Source organism: Berghia stephanieae, chromosome 7, assembly GCF_034508935.2.
Source record: "Berghia stephanieae isolate SIO BIC M18660-M18661 chromosome 7, UCSD_Bste_1.3, whole genome shotgun sequence".
In the NCBI taxonomy this organism is placed as follows: Eukaryota; Metazoa; Mollusca; class Gastropoda; order Nudibranchia; family Aeolidiidae; genus Berghia; species Berghia stephanieae.
In genome coordinates this window covers 17,234,462-17,251,001 of record NC_088366.1, presented here as the reverse complement: position 1 = coordinate 17,251,001, position 16,540 = coordinate 17,234,462, and the positions used below count along the sequence as shown (strand labels likewise).

Sequence of the window (16,540 nt, the reverse complement as noted above, 5' to 3'; positions counted from 1 at the left end):
AGATACAAATCCTGACAGGACTTCTAAATCACCACCCTGTATAATCAAAGAATCCATGACTTGAGAAAAATTCAGTCACAAATTGAAAGTTTCAAAGTTTCAAAAACTTAAAGTTTCAAAATATATTCGCTGAACATATACCCTTCCCTTCCCCCCCCCCCCCCCCCCCCCCCTCCCCCCCCCCCCCTTCCGTCCTCCTCCATTTCTTACTTTGGAAATCTGTTGACATCAAGATTGTTTAATTCCTCAATAACCCTCATTTATGTTTGACCCTCCCCACCCCTCTCCCCAATTCTGATACTCTCTTCCATCCCACCTCCCCCTTATAATGTAAGCAACAACAAAATTTCATATTTTATTTCCCACCTCTACCCCAAAAAGCTATAAACATAATACAAGTCTCAAATATTCCCTCTCTTTCATGATAATGTTTAAATAAAATGCATTTATATATATATTTCAACAGATCGATAACAGATTTTTAAATATCTCAATTGATGAGCATTGTAAAATAATTTCAAGTATATATAATAAATATACACTATATATCATACAATATTTAAGTAATACTATCAAAGCTTTGTATATGGACTTTTAGGTATCAACAAATCTTTAAGAAATAAAAAAAAATAGTGCACAATCATTCCAGTATTCTTATAGAACTTAAAAATTAAAACAACATAAAAACCTAGCTGTACACGTGGGCGTGTAAATTATTCAGACTCTTTTTCGTCGTTTCATAGGCCAAAAACAACGCACCAGTAGCTGGGAATGTTCTCATGACTGTTGCTCCAAGACCTGTATACAACTTTTTGGGACCTATGGAAAGAAAGATAAAGTTAACTTTTAAAAGTGTGTTGTTTTGGGGGTTTTTTTAAAATATCACAGTTTGCAAATGGAAGCTTGTAACCAAACAAAACAATAAATCTCAAATAAAACTGAAATTGAAAAGGACACTCTTCTCTTAAACTTTTCATCAAAAGTCTTCTTGATTAGTAAGTTATAACCTCAAGCTACAGGTAGATCAATATAACATTCCATTCTTACGATCCAGATCATGCATTCATAATTACAGAATACAATATTATATGAAACAGAACTAAAATTAAAATGGTAACAAAATGCATACTACGTAATAATCACATGCTTGTTTGTTTTTGTTTTGAAAGGTCTGTGACACATTTACGTCATACCAGTAAAAAGGAAGAAAAATGGGAGGGTAAAAAGTTTAAGAATTACAATTAGAGTGCCCAAGAAAAAGTAAGACAAAGGGGAATTAGTTCAAATAGGAAACAGATGTAGATTCCAAGAGCACGCTATCAGTGTACTTAGAGATCACTTAAACACCTTATCCTGACACAAGCATAGATCCCCGCTGAGAGGAATTCACTCAAATGTTTACAAATATATGTAATACAAAAAACAATACAGTGCATAACAGAGAGATGATTTACAAGATAACAAATATCACCTCCCAGAAGTCTAACTATACATTTGACTGTTTCCTTCACAGCTAGGGTACCCAGCCAGGACCAGGACAAAACCAAGTAATCTCATTCCAGGACAAAGATAGAAAGCATGTTGGAAAACAGATATACGGGGAAAGAAAACACAGTAAGTGCCTCCCTGCCCACTATGGGAGGTCAGGACCCAACCAGAATCACATTCTTAACAGGATGTAAATTTACAAGTAAAAAAATAGTACAATCTCCTACAAGCACGTGCACATCTTCATATCTCCTAGCAAGGACCCTTACCAGGGTGTAAAATTTATATAGTCTTATATCAGAATAACTGAAATTTATGTAGAATACCTACATTTGAATACAATGGACCTGCATATGTATTGAACATGATTGTGCTATGAATATTCTTACTCTCAATGAGTAAAGCCTATTAACTCTCTACTAACTGACCTTTTTCCAGGTTCACCCCGAGATTTTATACCCAATACCCACCCAACATAACAACAACTGATTTTTTTTTTTAAACTATTAACTCAAAAAGAATAAGTACATGATAGACATAATTTTCTTCAGAAAAACAAGCTGCACCACACAGCATTAAGTTCTTATAACTATAACAAAAAGATTTCTTCAATTTTGTGATGTACTAAAGAAATATGCATGAGAACAAATGTGACGATTTTCCTATAGCTGGTAAGGGGAGGGTTAAAAGTACAGTAATATTTGCTTGTTGCCAAATAGCTGCTGGGTAGATAGAGGGTCGGATAAATAAATATTAACACAAAATCTAACTGGTCCCGTTGCTTATTATCAAAACTCCTTGAGGACCACAAGCAAACAAATTGTTTTACAACTGTTTCAAATCATAATTTTTCCCATAATGTAGAAGATAGTTGGGTTTGAGTTTATAGTATCTTTACTGCCTTCTTGGTGAAATGAGTAAGATATTGATGTCCAAGTTACAAGGCACTTACTGATCTCTTGTTAAACATTGTGAGAGATGTAAAATATTATGGTTGATTAGTTTTATCTTTTAAATAATAAATCTAGCCTCTGAAATAGTTGAGATAAAGAGTTCAATGTGAGTGATACATGGTGTTGATTCATCAAATGGATACCAACACGACAATAACTCATGCTTTGCTGGATTATTTTGCAACTGACCTTCAGTCCGCAATATTTTCATGAAAGTCTCCCTGAATGTGGGTTCAACACCAGACACAGAGTAGACTTGTATTCTTGACTTGACAACGTCAGCAGGGAAGATGGCCACCCAGAGAGACACACCCCCTATGCCCCCACATACAACAGTCCTCAGGGATCCTGGAAACACAAGGAAGATACTAATACAAAATCTACAATGAACTATCAAAAAATTAGAAAAATTTTGACACTATGAGATAGTGATGAGCTATGATAAGTTTGATGATCAAAACATGATTGCTTGTAAGTGTATCACTAGGGTTGGGCAAATCTGGGTCGAAATTTCAATTCCAGTGATTTCTATGGCCAAATAGTGTGTAGAATAGGAATTTGGAAAAATTTTTTGAAAAAAATGATTCTTTAGGTTGGTTCAGAGCATTTTTTTGCAAAATGGCCGATTTTTTAGGCCAATTTTGATTTTTTTAGATAATGCCTTTAAAAGACGCTTTTTATGCTAAATGTAAAGAACAGGTGAAGCCAAACACAGAAAACAAAAAAACAAAATTAAAATCGGTTCAAAATTTCAGTTTTTATTGACTCATCATAATTTCCAAGATGGCCGCCGTTTTTAACAATTTCTTAAATAAATTTTTTTCCCCTTAACCAAATGTACAAGTGTGACACATGTCTTAACCTGTTTTTGAAAGGAGAATACGATTCTGGTGATATAAAATAGAAAATGAGTGATTTGGGTCTTTAAAATGAACAATTTCTGTCTTTTCTAAGAAAAAAGGGGAAAAGAATAGGGTCAAAGGTCAAGTCAAGGTCACCCATCGTCATCTTGATTGTCTACTTCAAATTTGTTACAGAATAACATTTGTTCCATTTATATTACTCAGTCCATTTTTTAAATCACTCAAGGGAGGCAACTCTAATTACTCAAAATTACATTTCAAAATGTGTAAACAATGTCTTGTTGACTTTCAGATGAATGAAAATCAGCCATCAAGATGAGTGCCGTAACTACAAGAAATGAAGCAAAAAAGGATTTGTTTGGAAAAACATTTAAAGAACTTTATGAGTTCACACCAACTGCAAGCTTACCCGCTGGCCATATTGTTATTGGTCGAATGTTGGCATTATGCAAAACTACCAAAGGTATCAAATCATACAGCCGTGCTGATGCCAGTAAAATAGTAATAGTAGCAAATGAGTTAAGAAGAGACTGGATTACAAAGAATGTCTACCCTATGAAAGAGCCTGCAGTTGCACAAAGAATCCAGAAAGATTATGAAAAATTTAACGCCTTAAGAAAATATGAAAATTCAAAGAAGATCAAGACTGAGAAATGGTGTGAAAATGCTGAAAACTTCAGAGATTCACTAACAAAAAATGCATATGACATACGATGTAATGATGCATCTTTCCAAAAGCAAATGGAAGAAGACTTTGGAGTAAAGATGACACAAGAAGATATTGATTTTCACCAAGATAAATGTTTTGGGAGTTATAAGTTAATGTGTACCAACACTGTACCCAAAGACTGGGAGAGAATGAAAAAGAGAAAGCAGTCCAGAGAGGACTCAGTTTAAAAGAAACGCTTCAAACAGTGTGAAGATTAGAATGAACAGAAAGAAATAAATAGAAATGAGTTACTAAATTCAGTGATAGGTGAGAGTATTGACTCTGGGAACCTTAATCTTCATTCAAAGAGAAGACTCTTTACAGACCCAACAAAAGTAAACGCATCCTCATCAAAACATACCTTTGAACATATGAGTATGAATAGAGAAAAAAATTCTCAAGATTCTCCCATAACATTTCCGAAGGTTAAAATAAGAAACACCTTTAAAGCATTAAATGAAAGTGTGATACGATGTCTTGTTCAGTGTCAAAGTGAGAGCACATGTTCAACAATGGAAGTTTGCAAAATAATGGTGAATGTTGCTAACATTGTATTTCATCAGGATTGGGAAATGCCAGAAAATAAGCATGAAGATGAATGTACCGAAAATGATAAAGATGATGAAACTTACTCATCAAGTGAAGAGGAGGAGCAGCAGGAGGGGGGTGAGAGGGATCAGAATGAGAAAAAGAAGCGAAAGTGTAAGAAAGATCTTGCTTTCTCTCTACCAAGTCGAAGAACAATAATGAGATACCTAGAAGATGCATCCTATATGAGTCTCAAGTATGTAGCTCAACAACTTTTGAACAATGAAGAATCTGTTGTTACTGTGGCAGCTGGTCATAAAACATATGACATTAAAACAGACCATATAACCATGAAAGGTAATTGTCAACCCAAAAAAACTCGCACAACTGGGTATATTGAAAATCTTAGTCATACTGGGGATGATGGAGCGGCTGCCTATAATCATAAGTTAAAGTGTCTTTCCATTTTAGCTGATTGTTCTGTGGAGGACTTAAAGAGCCATATAGATTTTTGGATGTCAGACAGAGGTTCTGATTTGGATGTTCTTTTGGAAAACTTAGGTGTGGATGATGAGAAAAGACTGAAATGCTGTGCTCATATAATTTTGTGTATAGACAATGCAATAGATAAGATTTTCAAAAACACAGAGCAAATGGTAGGCATCCAAAAAATCCTGCAACTCTCTGCTGGTGAGGAGATTTTCAAATCACCTGGTTCTTCCATACACACGCTTGGGTTAATTGCCATTGCAAAATTGCTCTCTCCAAGTCACGCCTCACATACTGTCTCACTGTACAATGAATACAAGTTATGGCTAGAATCTAATAAGATTGAACTTTCTAACACATTCAAAGGCTTTGTTAGTAACAGGTTTGGTCGTATTGCTGAACTTGCAAAGATTTTTATCAGCCACCATGACTACATTAAAGACTTTTTTGAGGCTGTCGTAGATGTTAACAGCAACAAGCTTGTTCTAGCCGTGGCCACATTTATACAAAACGAATGGTTCACTGCATGTGCCAGAATATATGTGAAAGTTGGAGAGCTCATTATATTTCCCTTAATGGAGTTTCTAGGCATTGACAAAAAGGGTCAAAAGAATGTAGAGAGAAGTTGGTCATCTGCAAAGACCTTCTTTGATCAGAAACTCTTTGTCTTAAAAGATATACAGTGTACAATTGAAGAAACAAGCCCAAATGGTATAGAGAAGTTAGAAGCTGCATGTTTAGGAGAAGTGATTGAATCTGTGGAGAGACAAATCAATATGGTTCTTTATTTTAGAAACGAGGAGAACAGCAATGTTGATACCATCAAGTTGGGAAGTGCACCACTGACAAATTTAGGATGCGAGTCAGAATTTTCCAAATTTGACCACAGGGTGAAAGTCGCAGGAGGAAGCACGTCAGTACAAACTCATTCAAAGAAGAACATTGTTGTGACAAATGGACTTCTAATAGACTCCTCATTCAAAGATTTGCCTGAACATGGAAAAAGACAAGAGTGGTATTGGGCCAGATGTTCTAAACAGCCTTCTGAAGTTCGAAAACTTGAAAAAGACTTTGTAGAAACAGTAAAGGCAACCAAAAAAATTGCCCTCATTAAGAAAGAAAAATTGAAGTTAGAAAAAACTAGGAAAACTTTGAATACTCTTGAGCAGTGCAAAAAACATGGTGGACCAATCACCCCTGGCTGCATTGAACTTCTTGAGCAATTGAATAACACCCAACTGATCTTGGAGATTGGATATTTGCGGCTCACTACTAGTCCACATATTCGCCAGATGAGGCGTGTAAAACAAAATGGAAAGTACATAATGCAAAAATTCACAAAAAATGAACTGTGTACATCCATAAGAAATGCAATTGCACCAGTAAATGAAGTAAATGAAGATGTTGAGTCATTGCTGAATTCTGTTTTCTAAAAAATAATCTGATGACCGTTTAATGCATTAGTTGGTTGTAAATGTTAAATCCCAAAGAAACAGTTTCAATTAAATAAAACTAAAGCTTGTTTTCCTTCTGTTCAATTGTTATTTTTTTGTTAGAGTGAATTTATATTGGATGTATGTTTTAATTACATAAGTTATGTGTCTCAAACTTTCTGACTTCATGCAGTTCTTGGAGAATTCAAGTTTTTTTTTAAAAAATATAGTCATTTTTTTTCTCTTTTCAGCCAGTGGAATGGCTCTAAACCAATATTGTAGCGTGCAATTTATAAAAATAATGTGATATTTGGTTTTCTTGACCCCAAAAACATATAGTTTGCCACAAAAATCAAGTTTCTAACCCTAATACTTTTTCTGTTATAGACCTTTTTCTACTTTCGGCCTTGAAAATGGCGGCCATTTTGAAAAAATGCTCTGAACCAACCTAAAAAAAATTTTTTTTCAAAAAAACTCACCAGATTCATAATCTACACTAAATTTGGCCATAGAAAACACAGGAAAATTTTGAAAAACTGAGAAAAAGTGCATATTTGCCCAACCCTAGTATCACACACCCTGAAAGATAAAGAGTAAATAATCTTTACAATAACTTCAGGATGTACAAGATCATGAACGCTCTTTCTTCATGTTTAGAGGAAGTGTATGGCCATTGCTGTGCTTTACAGTCATTTCAAAACCATCCATTCTTACAGAAACATGGAATACCTAAAACATTCTTCCAGGCACCCATATCAAAAGCTAAGCTGCCCGCTGAGCTTTTGCTTGAACTTACCTGCCTCTCCCACTTCACTTCTACTGTTCTACAAGTCCAGAGTGACCTACCTCTGTTACTCTTACCAGGATGAGTCTATCTTATAGTGTTTAGTGGGGCAATCCATTCTTGTTAATTCGTAAAACATGCTCAAGTCATTCCTATACGGGCCAGTATGAAGGCACTCTCCCATACTGAAACAAAGAAATTTTTACAACCCATGCTGTATAATCTGAGCAATCTTAATGGAACAACTCGTTTATCTTCTGTTTTATTTTTCCAACTCTCAGCCAGCACTTGGAGCTCTAAATCATTCAAGCCATGAGATGGAGTCAGTGGTTAAGTGGTAACGAAGTCAAACATTGCTGAGAGTGGTTTACTCCATTTGACCAAAATGTAAAGGATAACCTGTCTACTGACAGCGGCAGAATTTGTAAGATTGCTTATACAAACAGGATGCCTAAGTGGTGATTTGAACTATATGAGATGGAAAATTGATTCCCTGTTGCTTTCTGGTGGAGTAAACGTCTGGAAATAATCGTGGAAATAATCAACTATTCAATAAGTTGAACTCACCAATTTCATCCTTGGTTTTTCCCTCAGGTGTCAAAAGGTATCGAGAAATCTCATACCCTCCAAAGAAGACAAAATATCCAGGCATTTCTCTGAGGAAGGTGGCAGTTAGACCCTTGTACAAACCCCTAACCCCTTCTGTCTGGAGAATCTCTTTTGTCAAACCAAATGGTCCTCTAGATTAAAAGAAAATCATCAAATTTTATTTTAGATGCTAACCATAATAATAGAATAAAAAAGGAAAAAAAAAGAAAAATTGAAGTCAACCGGGTAAGGGTAGACAGTAAAAATGCGGTTCGTACATTTTTTAATGTTATTTTCTTTATAAAGACAAAATGGAATTTGTGTGTAATAATTGTAATTTTCATTAATTTTTTAATCTTAGAAAATGACAATGAGATGGATGAGAACAATTTGTCCTAGTTGTGGGCAACAATAGTTTTAAATGAGGTCCCAAATTTAGCTTCATTTTGCATTAAATGTAATTGGCGGTTGGAAGCAAACACACACAATGTAAGAAGGATGGTCAGTGGATAAATTAGAAGAATATCAGAGGAAGAATATCCTTGATTGAGACTGTGATTTGACAGAATTTTTTTCAGGCCCCTCTTACTAACATTATACTGACTGGACAGTTAAGTCCAATTATGATCTAGTGTAAAATACTATGTGATAGATCCAAATCCAGACACAGGGGATATAAATCAATGTTTATGATCTATTCCAGAAAAAAAAAAAGCTATTCTATAGATTGAACGGTTCTAAATATATTTTATATTTATGAATGATTTCACAACTGGACATAATCGCACAAGAAGTCAAAACACTATAACTTTATTTCTTACTTGATTTCCTTTATAACTTAAAGTATCGTGACAGTATAATTTCTCCATTTATCTCTATCTGCAAACAGTTTCTTTTTTATAGATAAAATCTCTCCTCTTCAAAAAAAAATAAAAAAATTTATTAAAATAATCTCATTTGACATTTGTCCGTATGTCGCCTTTAGTAGTACCTACTAAAATGCCAACAAAAATCTCATGAAAATGTGAAACTCACATCTTGAGCCTCTCTAGCCCACCCTCCAGCTGGCCTTTGGTTGCCATTTCCCGCATGGCCTGCAGGCGACACTTGATTAGTTCTGTAGGGCAGAGTGTGAAGGAGGAGAAGAAGGCAGCCATACCTCCAGACACAGCATTTTCCAAAGGGTTTAGATTTTCTACAGGTTTACCTCCTCTCACTTTTGAAACCTGAAAGTAAAAAAGGAGAATTATCCTAGAGTAGTGTTCAATGTTTCTCTCTTTCTTATCTTTACCTCTCCCATTGAAAATTGGAGAGCAGGCACTGGTGCAAGATAAAAAAAAATATGATAGGAGTTTATGATAAATGCCAGAAGAAGAAAAAAAATTATCCCAAAAAGTCAGCTTAGCTTTCCTGGCCAGCCAGCTGTTAGAAGTAGAAGACCTGAAATTTAATCCTAGTTGGGTCAACAACATTTTCTCTTTGAACGTTTATCAATGGGTTGTCTGCCACAAATCTTTTCAGATTGTTATCTTGTAGTAGTGCCTGCTCTCCACTTTCATGAGGAATTGGGTTACACTCTAGAATTATCACCAAATGGCAAATTTTTTGCACAGGATCCCCCCAAAAAAGGTGTTTTTTTGAGCATTTATACAGCGCAATATCCACTAAACATGCTCAAAGCGCTTTACAAGGGGTTCCTAACCAACAGCAACACTTAACATGTAGCACAAGACACAACGACTGATAGGCGATATTACAATGTTTTTTCCGACAGGTTAATGACCAGGTACTCATTTTACACCTGAGTGCGGTGAAAGAATGTGAGTAAAGGACTCAGTGATGTATTGATCAGAGCAGAACTCAAACTCAGGACCTTCAGATTCAAAGGCGAGAGTCATACCACTAGACCAAATAGCCGCAAAAAGAAATAAAAAAATAGTATTTTACTTACCAGTTTCTGGCAAACACCATAGAATAGAAACAAGACAGCATTTTCAGAAATGTTGGCAGCAAGAGATGGAACTGTTCCAGCATATAAACCTCTGACCAGTCCATCCTGTTTGAAAGTTTGTCCAAAACAGTGGAATGTGTTACGGTACAGGTTGGGAAATGTCTGCATCTTCACCTTCACTGTGTCCAACGGCTGCCCCACGTACACACTGGAAATGCCTCCTATTAGAAACAAATTTCAAACAGAAAATGAATCGCTATACTGAACAATTACAGAGTAGTACAGGATCATTTCTTGTAACAAAATCAATTGATACAAAGCATGGTCAGTGAAAGGATGGGTGACAAGTGACAATGACCAAAAAACTCTGGCCTCAGCAATGTATACTTGGGTAAAGAACCTTTTGTACATTATCTCAATCGACTCAGCTGTGAACTAGTAATTAACTAAAGAGAGATATTAAAAAGAAAGATAATACAAAAATAATGCCGAACAGGCAAATTGAACTCTTCACTGTGAAATGTGTTGGTCCATTTAGTTTCCAGGGTGAATAGATAAGTATTGTGATGTGCAATGAAACTTGTGAAACCATAGAAATATAGCTTTGTTACCAATTTGTATGTTTTAAACTAGAATTACAAATTAGGTATTTTGTTACCAGCCATGAACTTGTTCTGAAGCAACCATCTTGTCGACCACCTTTCTTGAGTGAAAACTTGTTGAAAAACATCTAAGTGTGCCATTTTACCTAGAGTCTGGTGCCAGCATTTCACACTCATATTTTCAAAATAATAGAAGCATACTATCATGTACTCATCTTTGTCTTTACATCTCGGTAGGTTTTTCATTTATGTTTTGTTGTTTTTTTGTTTGTTTGTTCTTAACATAACATATGGTATAGGGCAAAATAGGATAAAATCCCTTGAATGCCCTTAATATTAATAGTAATGCCATAAATCTATTGATTAAAGATTATAATAATGATACACAGGTAAAGATAGTATTTCAATTTAAATGTACTCATGTAAATGCGGTGTACAAACATATATCTTTAACCGTGACATGCAAAGCCAACACACACACACACACACACACACACACACACATATAGAAAATAACCATAATAATATAGCAATGCATAATATATACATACAAAAGCACTGTCAACAGTAGTGCAAAAAAGTATTATTCGTCATATATAAATCTTGTTTTGTTGTTTTTTGTTTTGTTTTGTTTGTTTTGTTGTTTTTTTTGTGTTTTTTTTGGGGGGGTGGGGTGGGGGTTTGGTCGGAGGGTGTTTGTGTTTGTGGAAGGGTAAAATAGAGTATCACATGTGTTTGTCTATCAGCATATATTTTAGTTTATATAAAAACAAAACAAACAATTAACCCAGACTTGCGATCTGCACCTCAAGTGATGAAAAATGTTAATAAATGAGCTAACGGAATTCATTGAGTTATGAAAAAATTCTTTAAAATTTTCCATTAAATAATTTTGAGAAAAAAATTCAGAGAGTCGGTGGAGCATGTACTTGTAATGATAATATTAAACCTTGGACCAGACCGGCTGTATCATGCACCAAGACAAATGCATAGATAGTTATAAAATTTTTTTTTTAATTGAGCTTTTTATATAGCGCAATATCCACTAAACATGCTCAAAATGCTTTACAAAGGATCCCTGATCAACAGCAACACACAATATGTAGAACAAGACATGACACCTATTAGGCAATATTAAACTTTCTTCCGACAGAGACAAAGGACAGTATGCAATTGCTCCTTTACATTCACAGAAATGAGGATTGAGTCTGCTTTCATAAACCTTACGGTCATGTGGGACTTCTTACCCATTGTTCCACCGGTGAAATCTATCACAGCATCCACAGCAGTAGATCTTGTCACTTTTTTCGTTACAGCTTCTGTGAATTCAAGAGGGGCCTCCATTCTGAATTGCAAACGAAAAATCAAAAACATTAAATAATTAGAGCATTTCTTTTTCCTATAATTAGCTTTCAATCACCAATTAAATGTATCATAATAATGATAATAACAATGAACATAAAGAACATCATTATTATTATTATTTTTATTATCATTATTATTATTATTATTATTATTATTATTATTAGTAGTAGTAGTAGTAGTAGTAGTAGTAGTAGTAGTAGTAGTAGTAGTAGTAGTAGTAGTAGTAGTAGTAGTATTAGTAGTAGTAGTAGTAGTAGTAGTAGTAGTAGTAGTGTTATTATTATTAGTGTTATTATTATTATTATTATTATTATTATTATTATTATTATTATTATTATTATTATCATTATTATTATTAGTGTTGTTATTATTATTATTATTATTATTATTATTATTATTATTATTATTATTATTATTATTATTATTATTATTATTATTATTATTATTATTATTATTATTATTAATACTATTGCAATCGAATCTGTCATAACAGAACCCTCTATAAGATTGGAATACCATCTTAGAAAGACGCCTTCCCTTCATCTATTTTGACTCTCCATATAACAGGACTTGTCAAATGCAAAATCGAACATCAAAACTCAACTCCCATTTTTAGCAAATCTCTCTGAATGATGAAACATCTTTTCTTCAGCTCAACATCATTGATCACTATATATGAAACGCTAAAAATATCTTAAGTTCACCATTTTTCTCTCAATATAAAAGAGATTCTCAAGTAAGCGGGAGAAAGACTCTACTTCCTGATATCGGACCCACAATTTCACACCTCTAAGCTGTGCCCCGTCTAATCCTGCACATACCAAATAAAGCTTTATAATCCTGGCCTGTGAGTTTTGTCACTGTTTCTCAGCTGTTCAAAAACTGTAAGAGTGCAGCTATTACTCATTACATCTCACCCTCTTTGTTCCGCCACTATGGCATATTTCTTTTCAACTCGTGAGTCAAGCTTCTGAAAGTTTTCAACTAATCACAAGCATTTAAATCAGTCGTCCAAAACTATTGTTATGCATAAAACCTGACACCTTTACAAGTCATATTTGTGGGTGAAAACTAGTAATAAATATCATTGAATTAAGAAAAATTTGAAAATCACACTGTTGAACTGATACAGCCATATGAAAACAGAATGAATGGCTCTCACCTATAGAAAATCAGAAAAATGTGCAAACTAGGCACAAGATTTTATACTTATACGGAATGCAGTTGAGGCAGAAGCATGATGGTTTATGGGAACATCAAAATATGAACTCTCACGCAAACTCAACATTACTGGCAGACAAAGAACAAAAGGAATTTGAACCCTTAGTGCAGGAGCTCTCATTGGATATGGAGGAATGATAACAATAATAAGTTACATCATTACATCACCGGCAATGTGGTGTAGTGGATAAAGCATTCACAAAAATATGCCATAGAATAAGATCCAGAATCGAAGGTTGTAGGTTCAAGCCCCCGTGCCGGCACCAATTTTTGAAAGTAGAAAGGCACCTAGGTGTTGTCCAGCCCCTTTTGTAACAAAAGAAGTAAAGGATTGAAAGACTCTCTGCTTTAGGTTTACTTGAGTTTCTTCTTCATCAAGTGCTGTGCATTTTATGACCCTTCAAGAAGAAATCATGTTTTCTCTGTACCCAATCTGTTCCACGGGTTGGACAGTGTTGTTATTAATTCATTTATTTGTCATACCATTTGCTCTCTCTCTCTCTCTCTCTCTCTCTCTCTCTCTCTCTCTCTCTCTCTCTCTCTCTCTCTCTCTCTCTCTCTCTCTCTCTCTCTTCTCCTCCACATCCCTCATTATTTGTCTAGAACATCCAAAGTGGTAACCCAGTTTCCGGGTAAATAAAGCAAGGCAGGGACGGTGGGGCATTTTAAGACCCCAAATCAACAACTATTATTATTCCAATAAAGTAAAGATAAATACCACAAACATATAAGGGGACATGTGAAATTTGTGTAGAGTTTAGTGAGAGTAGAGTAAACGTAAAATCTTAATTTCAATAACATAAAGCAATTTTTTTTTAACAATAAAAAACGTTTTCGTCCATGGAAACAGATTGTCGATCTTTTTTTTTTTCTCATTATAATTATAAATCTATCATAACTTTACATTATTATTGTTGGGGTAATCATGTTTTTAAAATAAGACATCCTTTTTTTTTGTTTGTTTTGGAACAAACTAGTCATATTCATCTATTATGACATAATTATGACATAATTTATGTACCTTACAAAATGCCTTTATGCTTAGTGCCAGGATTTGGATAAGTCTTGGTCAACTTTGGGATGTGGAGAAGAATAAAGAGCGTGGCGTAGTTTATGTCAAGCTGTTTCAGGTTCAGATAATGTTTAGATGTTTCACACGACAGAGTTCAACTGCCTATAGTAACGCCAATCACTGTAACAAAGTTGATTGAAATTTTCCTTCCGGGGGAAAAATATGATTCTAAGAAAATTTATGAGATTCCAGTACACGAGAAATGAAAACGCGAGAAAATGAAATAATGGAGCTCCTCCTTTCAGTTTCTTTTTTGCCCTCGGGAATGGAGATTAGAGATTAGAGAATAGCTTGTCAATGTAGTTGTCTCCCTTCGTGACCAGTGACCTTTACTTCCATCAAGCCAATGAGATTCGTGTAAAAATGACACACCTTCGTTGACTAACCTTGACCAAAATATACAGACAAGATATGAAGTGAGTAGAAAAGTGCCAGAAGACAATAGAGAATAAAAATTTTTCGCGGCGGTGGTGGGGTTTGAACCTGCGACCTTATTGGTACGACAACTCCGCCTGGCAGGTGAGAGCGTGGCTCTACCGTGTGAGCCATCCACGAACACAAAAACACTCGTCCCAAACCCAAGTCATTTCTAGATCCCTCTCTCACCCACTTCTTGAGACCGCGGATTCGTTCGCACACCACCATCGCGAAGTAATTTTGACCAGCAGTTAAGCTCAACAGCCAATATTCTCAACACAAACATATAACATAGAAACGATTGAGACATTGAGTATGCTCCGGTGTATGGGGTGAATTTTTAATTCAGAAAAGTGAGTGGAGCAGGCACTTATGTTGGTAACAACAAGATATGAAGTGAGTAGAAAAGTGCCAGAAGACAATAGAGAATAAAAATTTTTTTTTAGAGGGATCTAGAAATGACTTGGGTTTGGGACGAGTGTTTTTGTGTTCGTGGATGGCTCACACGGTAGAGCCACGCTCTCACCTGCCAGGCGGAGTTGTCGTACCAATAAGGTCGCAGGTTCAAACCCCACCACCGCCGCGAAAAATTTTTATTCTCTATTGTCTTCTGGCACTTTTCTACTCACTTCATATCTTGTTGTTACCAACATAAGTGCCTGCTCCAAAATATACAGAGTAATTCGAATTATTATAATCTTTGCCTTGACTTCTAAATAACACCTTTCGCTTGAATGGTCGAAAGGTATTCAAACCTCATAATATGTCTGTATTATTGATATACTCCTTATGAAAGACAAGCAAGCATTTTTTTAAAGGATTCTGTGAAACATTAATGCGGGAGAAACTACACAGGTTCTACTTATAAATTTGCGGCTAAAAAGACGATAACAACACTTGAGCTTAAGCTATATATATATAGAGAGAGAGAACTGGTCATGACGCCTGTGAGGGGACATTGCATTTTTTTTCGACAGAGACAATCTCTTAACGGCCAGGTATACTTTACACCTGGGTACGGTGAGATAATGTGAGTAGTGAGCCTTTTCCAAGGACTCAACTATGGCCGAGCCAGGACCTTCCGATCGTCCGAAAGCGAGTGCCATACCACTAAACCACATAGCCGCACAACACGACCTTTTTGGAAAGATATTTTTCATCCAAACCCAGAAGTTATTGGGTAGCTGAATCCAATGTGTACTTTTTGCAAGTCTGATAAGCTCATTGTGGTAATGGAAATGCCATTACCAGGGGCGGTTGGTCACATTGTATTTAAGGCGGCACAAATCCGAAATACAGAATCAAATTTTATTGGTCTAGTTAATTTAACTAAATTTGACCTACTTTGTATGAGTGTGTGTGTGTGTGTGTGTGTGTGTGTGTGTTGTAGTTTTGAAGTTGAAATTGAAGTTTTTTGTTTGGTTGACATGCTAAAAATATAGGGCGGCACAAAACAACTTCGCTCTATTGACACCGACCGCCAGTGTCCATTACAACAATGTTATTCAAGACCATAATTTGTGTACAGAGTTATCAGACTTGCAAAATATTATGGGCACCTGTGTTTGAGCCAGTACAAAGCAATTTTTATAACATGAGTTTCTATAAAGCGCAATATCTACGTTTTGTGCTCAGAACGCTTTGAAAAGGATCCCAATACTTATAATTTCTAACCCCGCCCCCTCCAGAATAAATAGATAAATAAATAATGTTTATTACTTTATTCTTTTGTTACTATGTTAATAACATAATTTTGTATGATAGTAACAATAGGGCTAGACGACGTGTAAATGCACACCTTGAGGTTAGAGAATGGGTTTGAGATAACTACTGACCATGATTAAGCTTGACACCTAGGATTGTCACCATTGTCTACTGATAGTGATATAAGAAGTCACTGATTGTCACCCATGTGACTCAGATGTCATATTATCAGCTCACCTTGATCCACAAATTACACCCTAGTCTGTGCCTTGATCTAAGGGGAGACATATTATTTTTTGGGAATTTCCTTTTTTTTTTAAATAGGAGCCACACAGACGATATATACCAAGTTGGAATGGATTGAATCAGAAAG

General features: G+C 35.3%; 1 protein-coding gene across 1 annotated transcript; it reads right to left on the bottom strand.

Annotated features, from left to right (window-relative positions):
• Positions 1 to 232: 232 nt before the first annotated feature.
• Positions 233 to 14,313, bottom strand: LOC144976812 (mitochondrial ornithine transporter 1-like). The gene is made up of 7 exons (XM_078921289.1): positions 13,996 to 14,313; positions 11,636 to 11,733; positions 9,787 to 10,007; positions 8,871 to 9,061; positions 7,815 to 7,987; positions 2,631 to 2,789; positions 233 to 819 (listed from the first exon to the last, which is right to left on the bottom strand). The coding sequence occupies exons 2-7, from the start codon at positions 11,730 to 11,732 to the stop codon at positions 689 to 691; spliced, it is 972 nt and encodes a 323-aa protein (XP_078777415.1). The 5' UTR covers position 11,733; positions 13,996 to 14,313; the 3' UTR covers positions 233 to 688.
• Between the last annotated feature and the right edge of the window lie 2,227 nt (positions 14,314 to 16,540).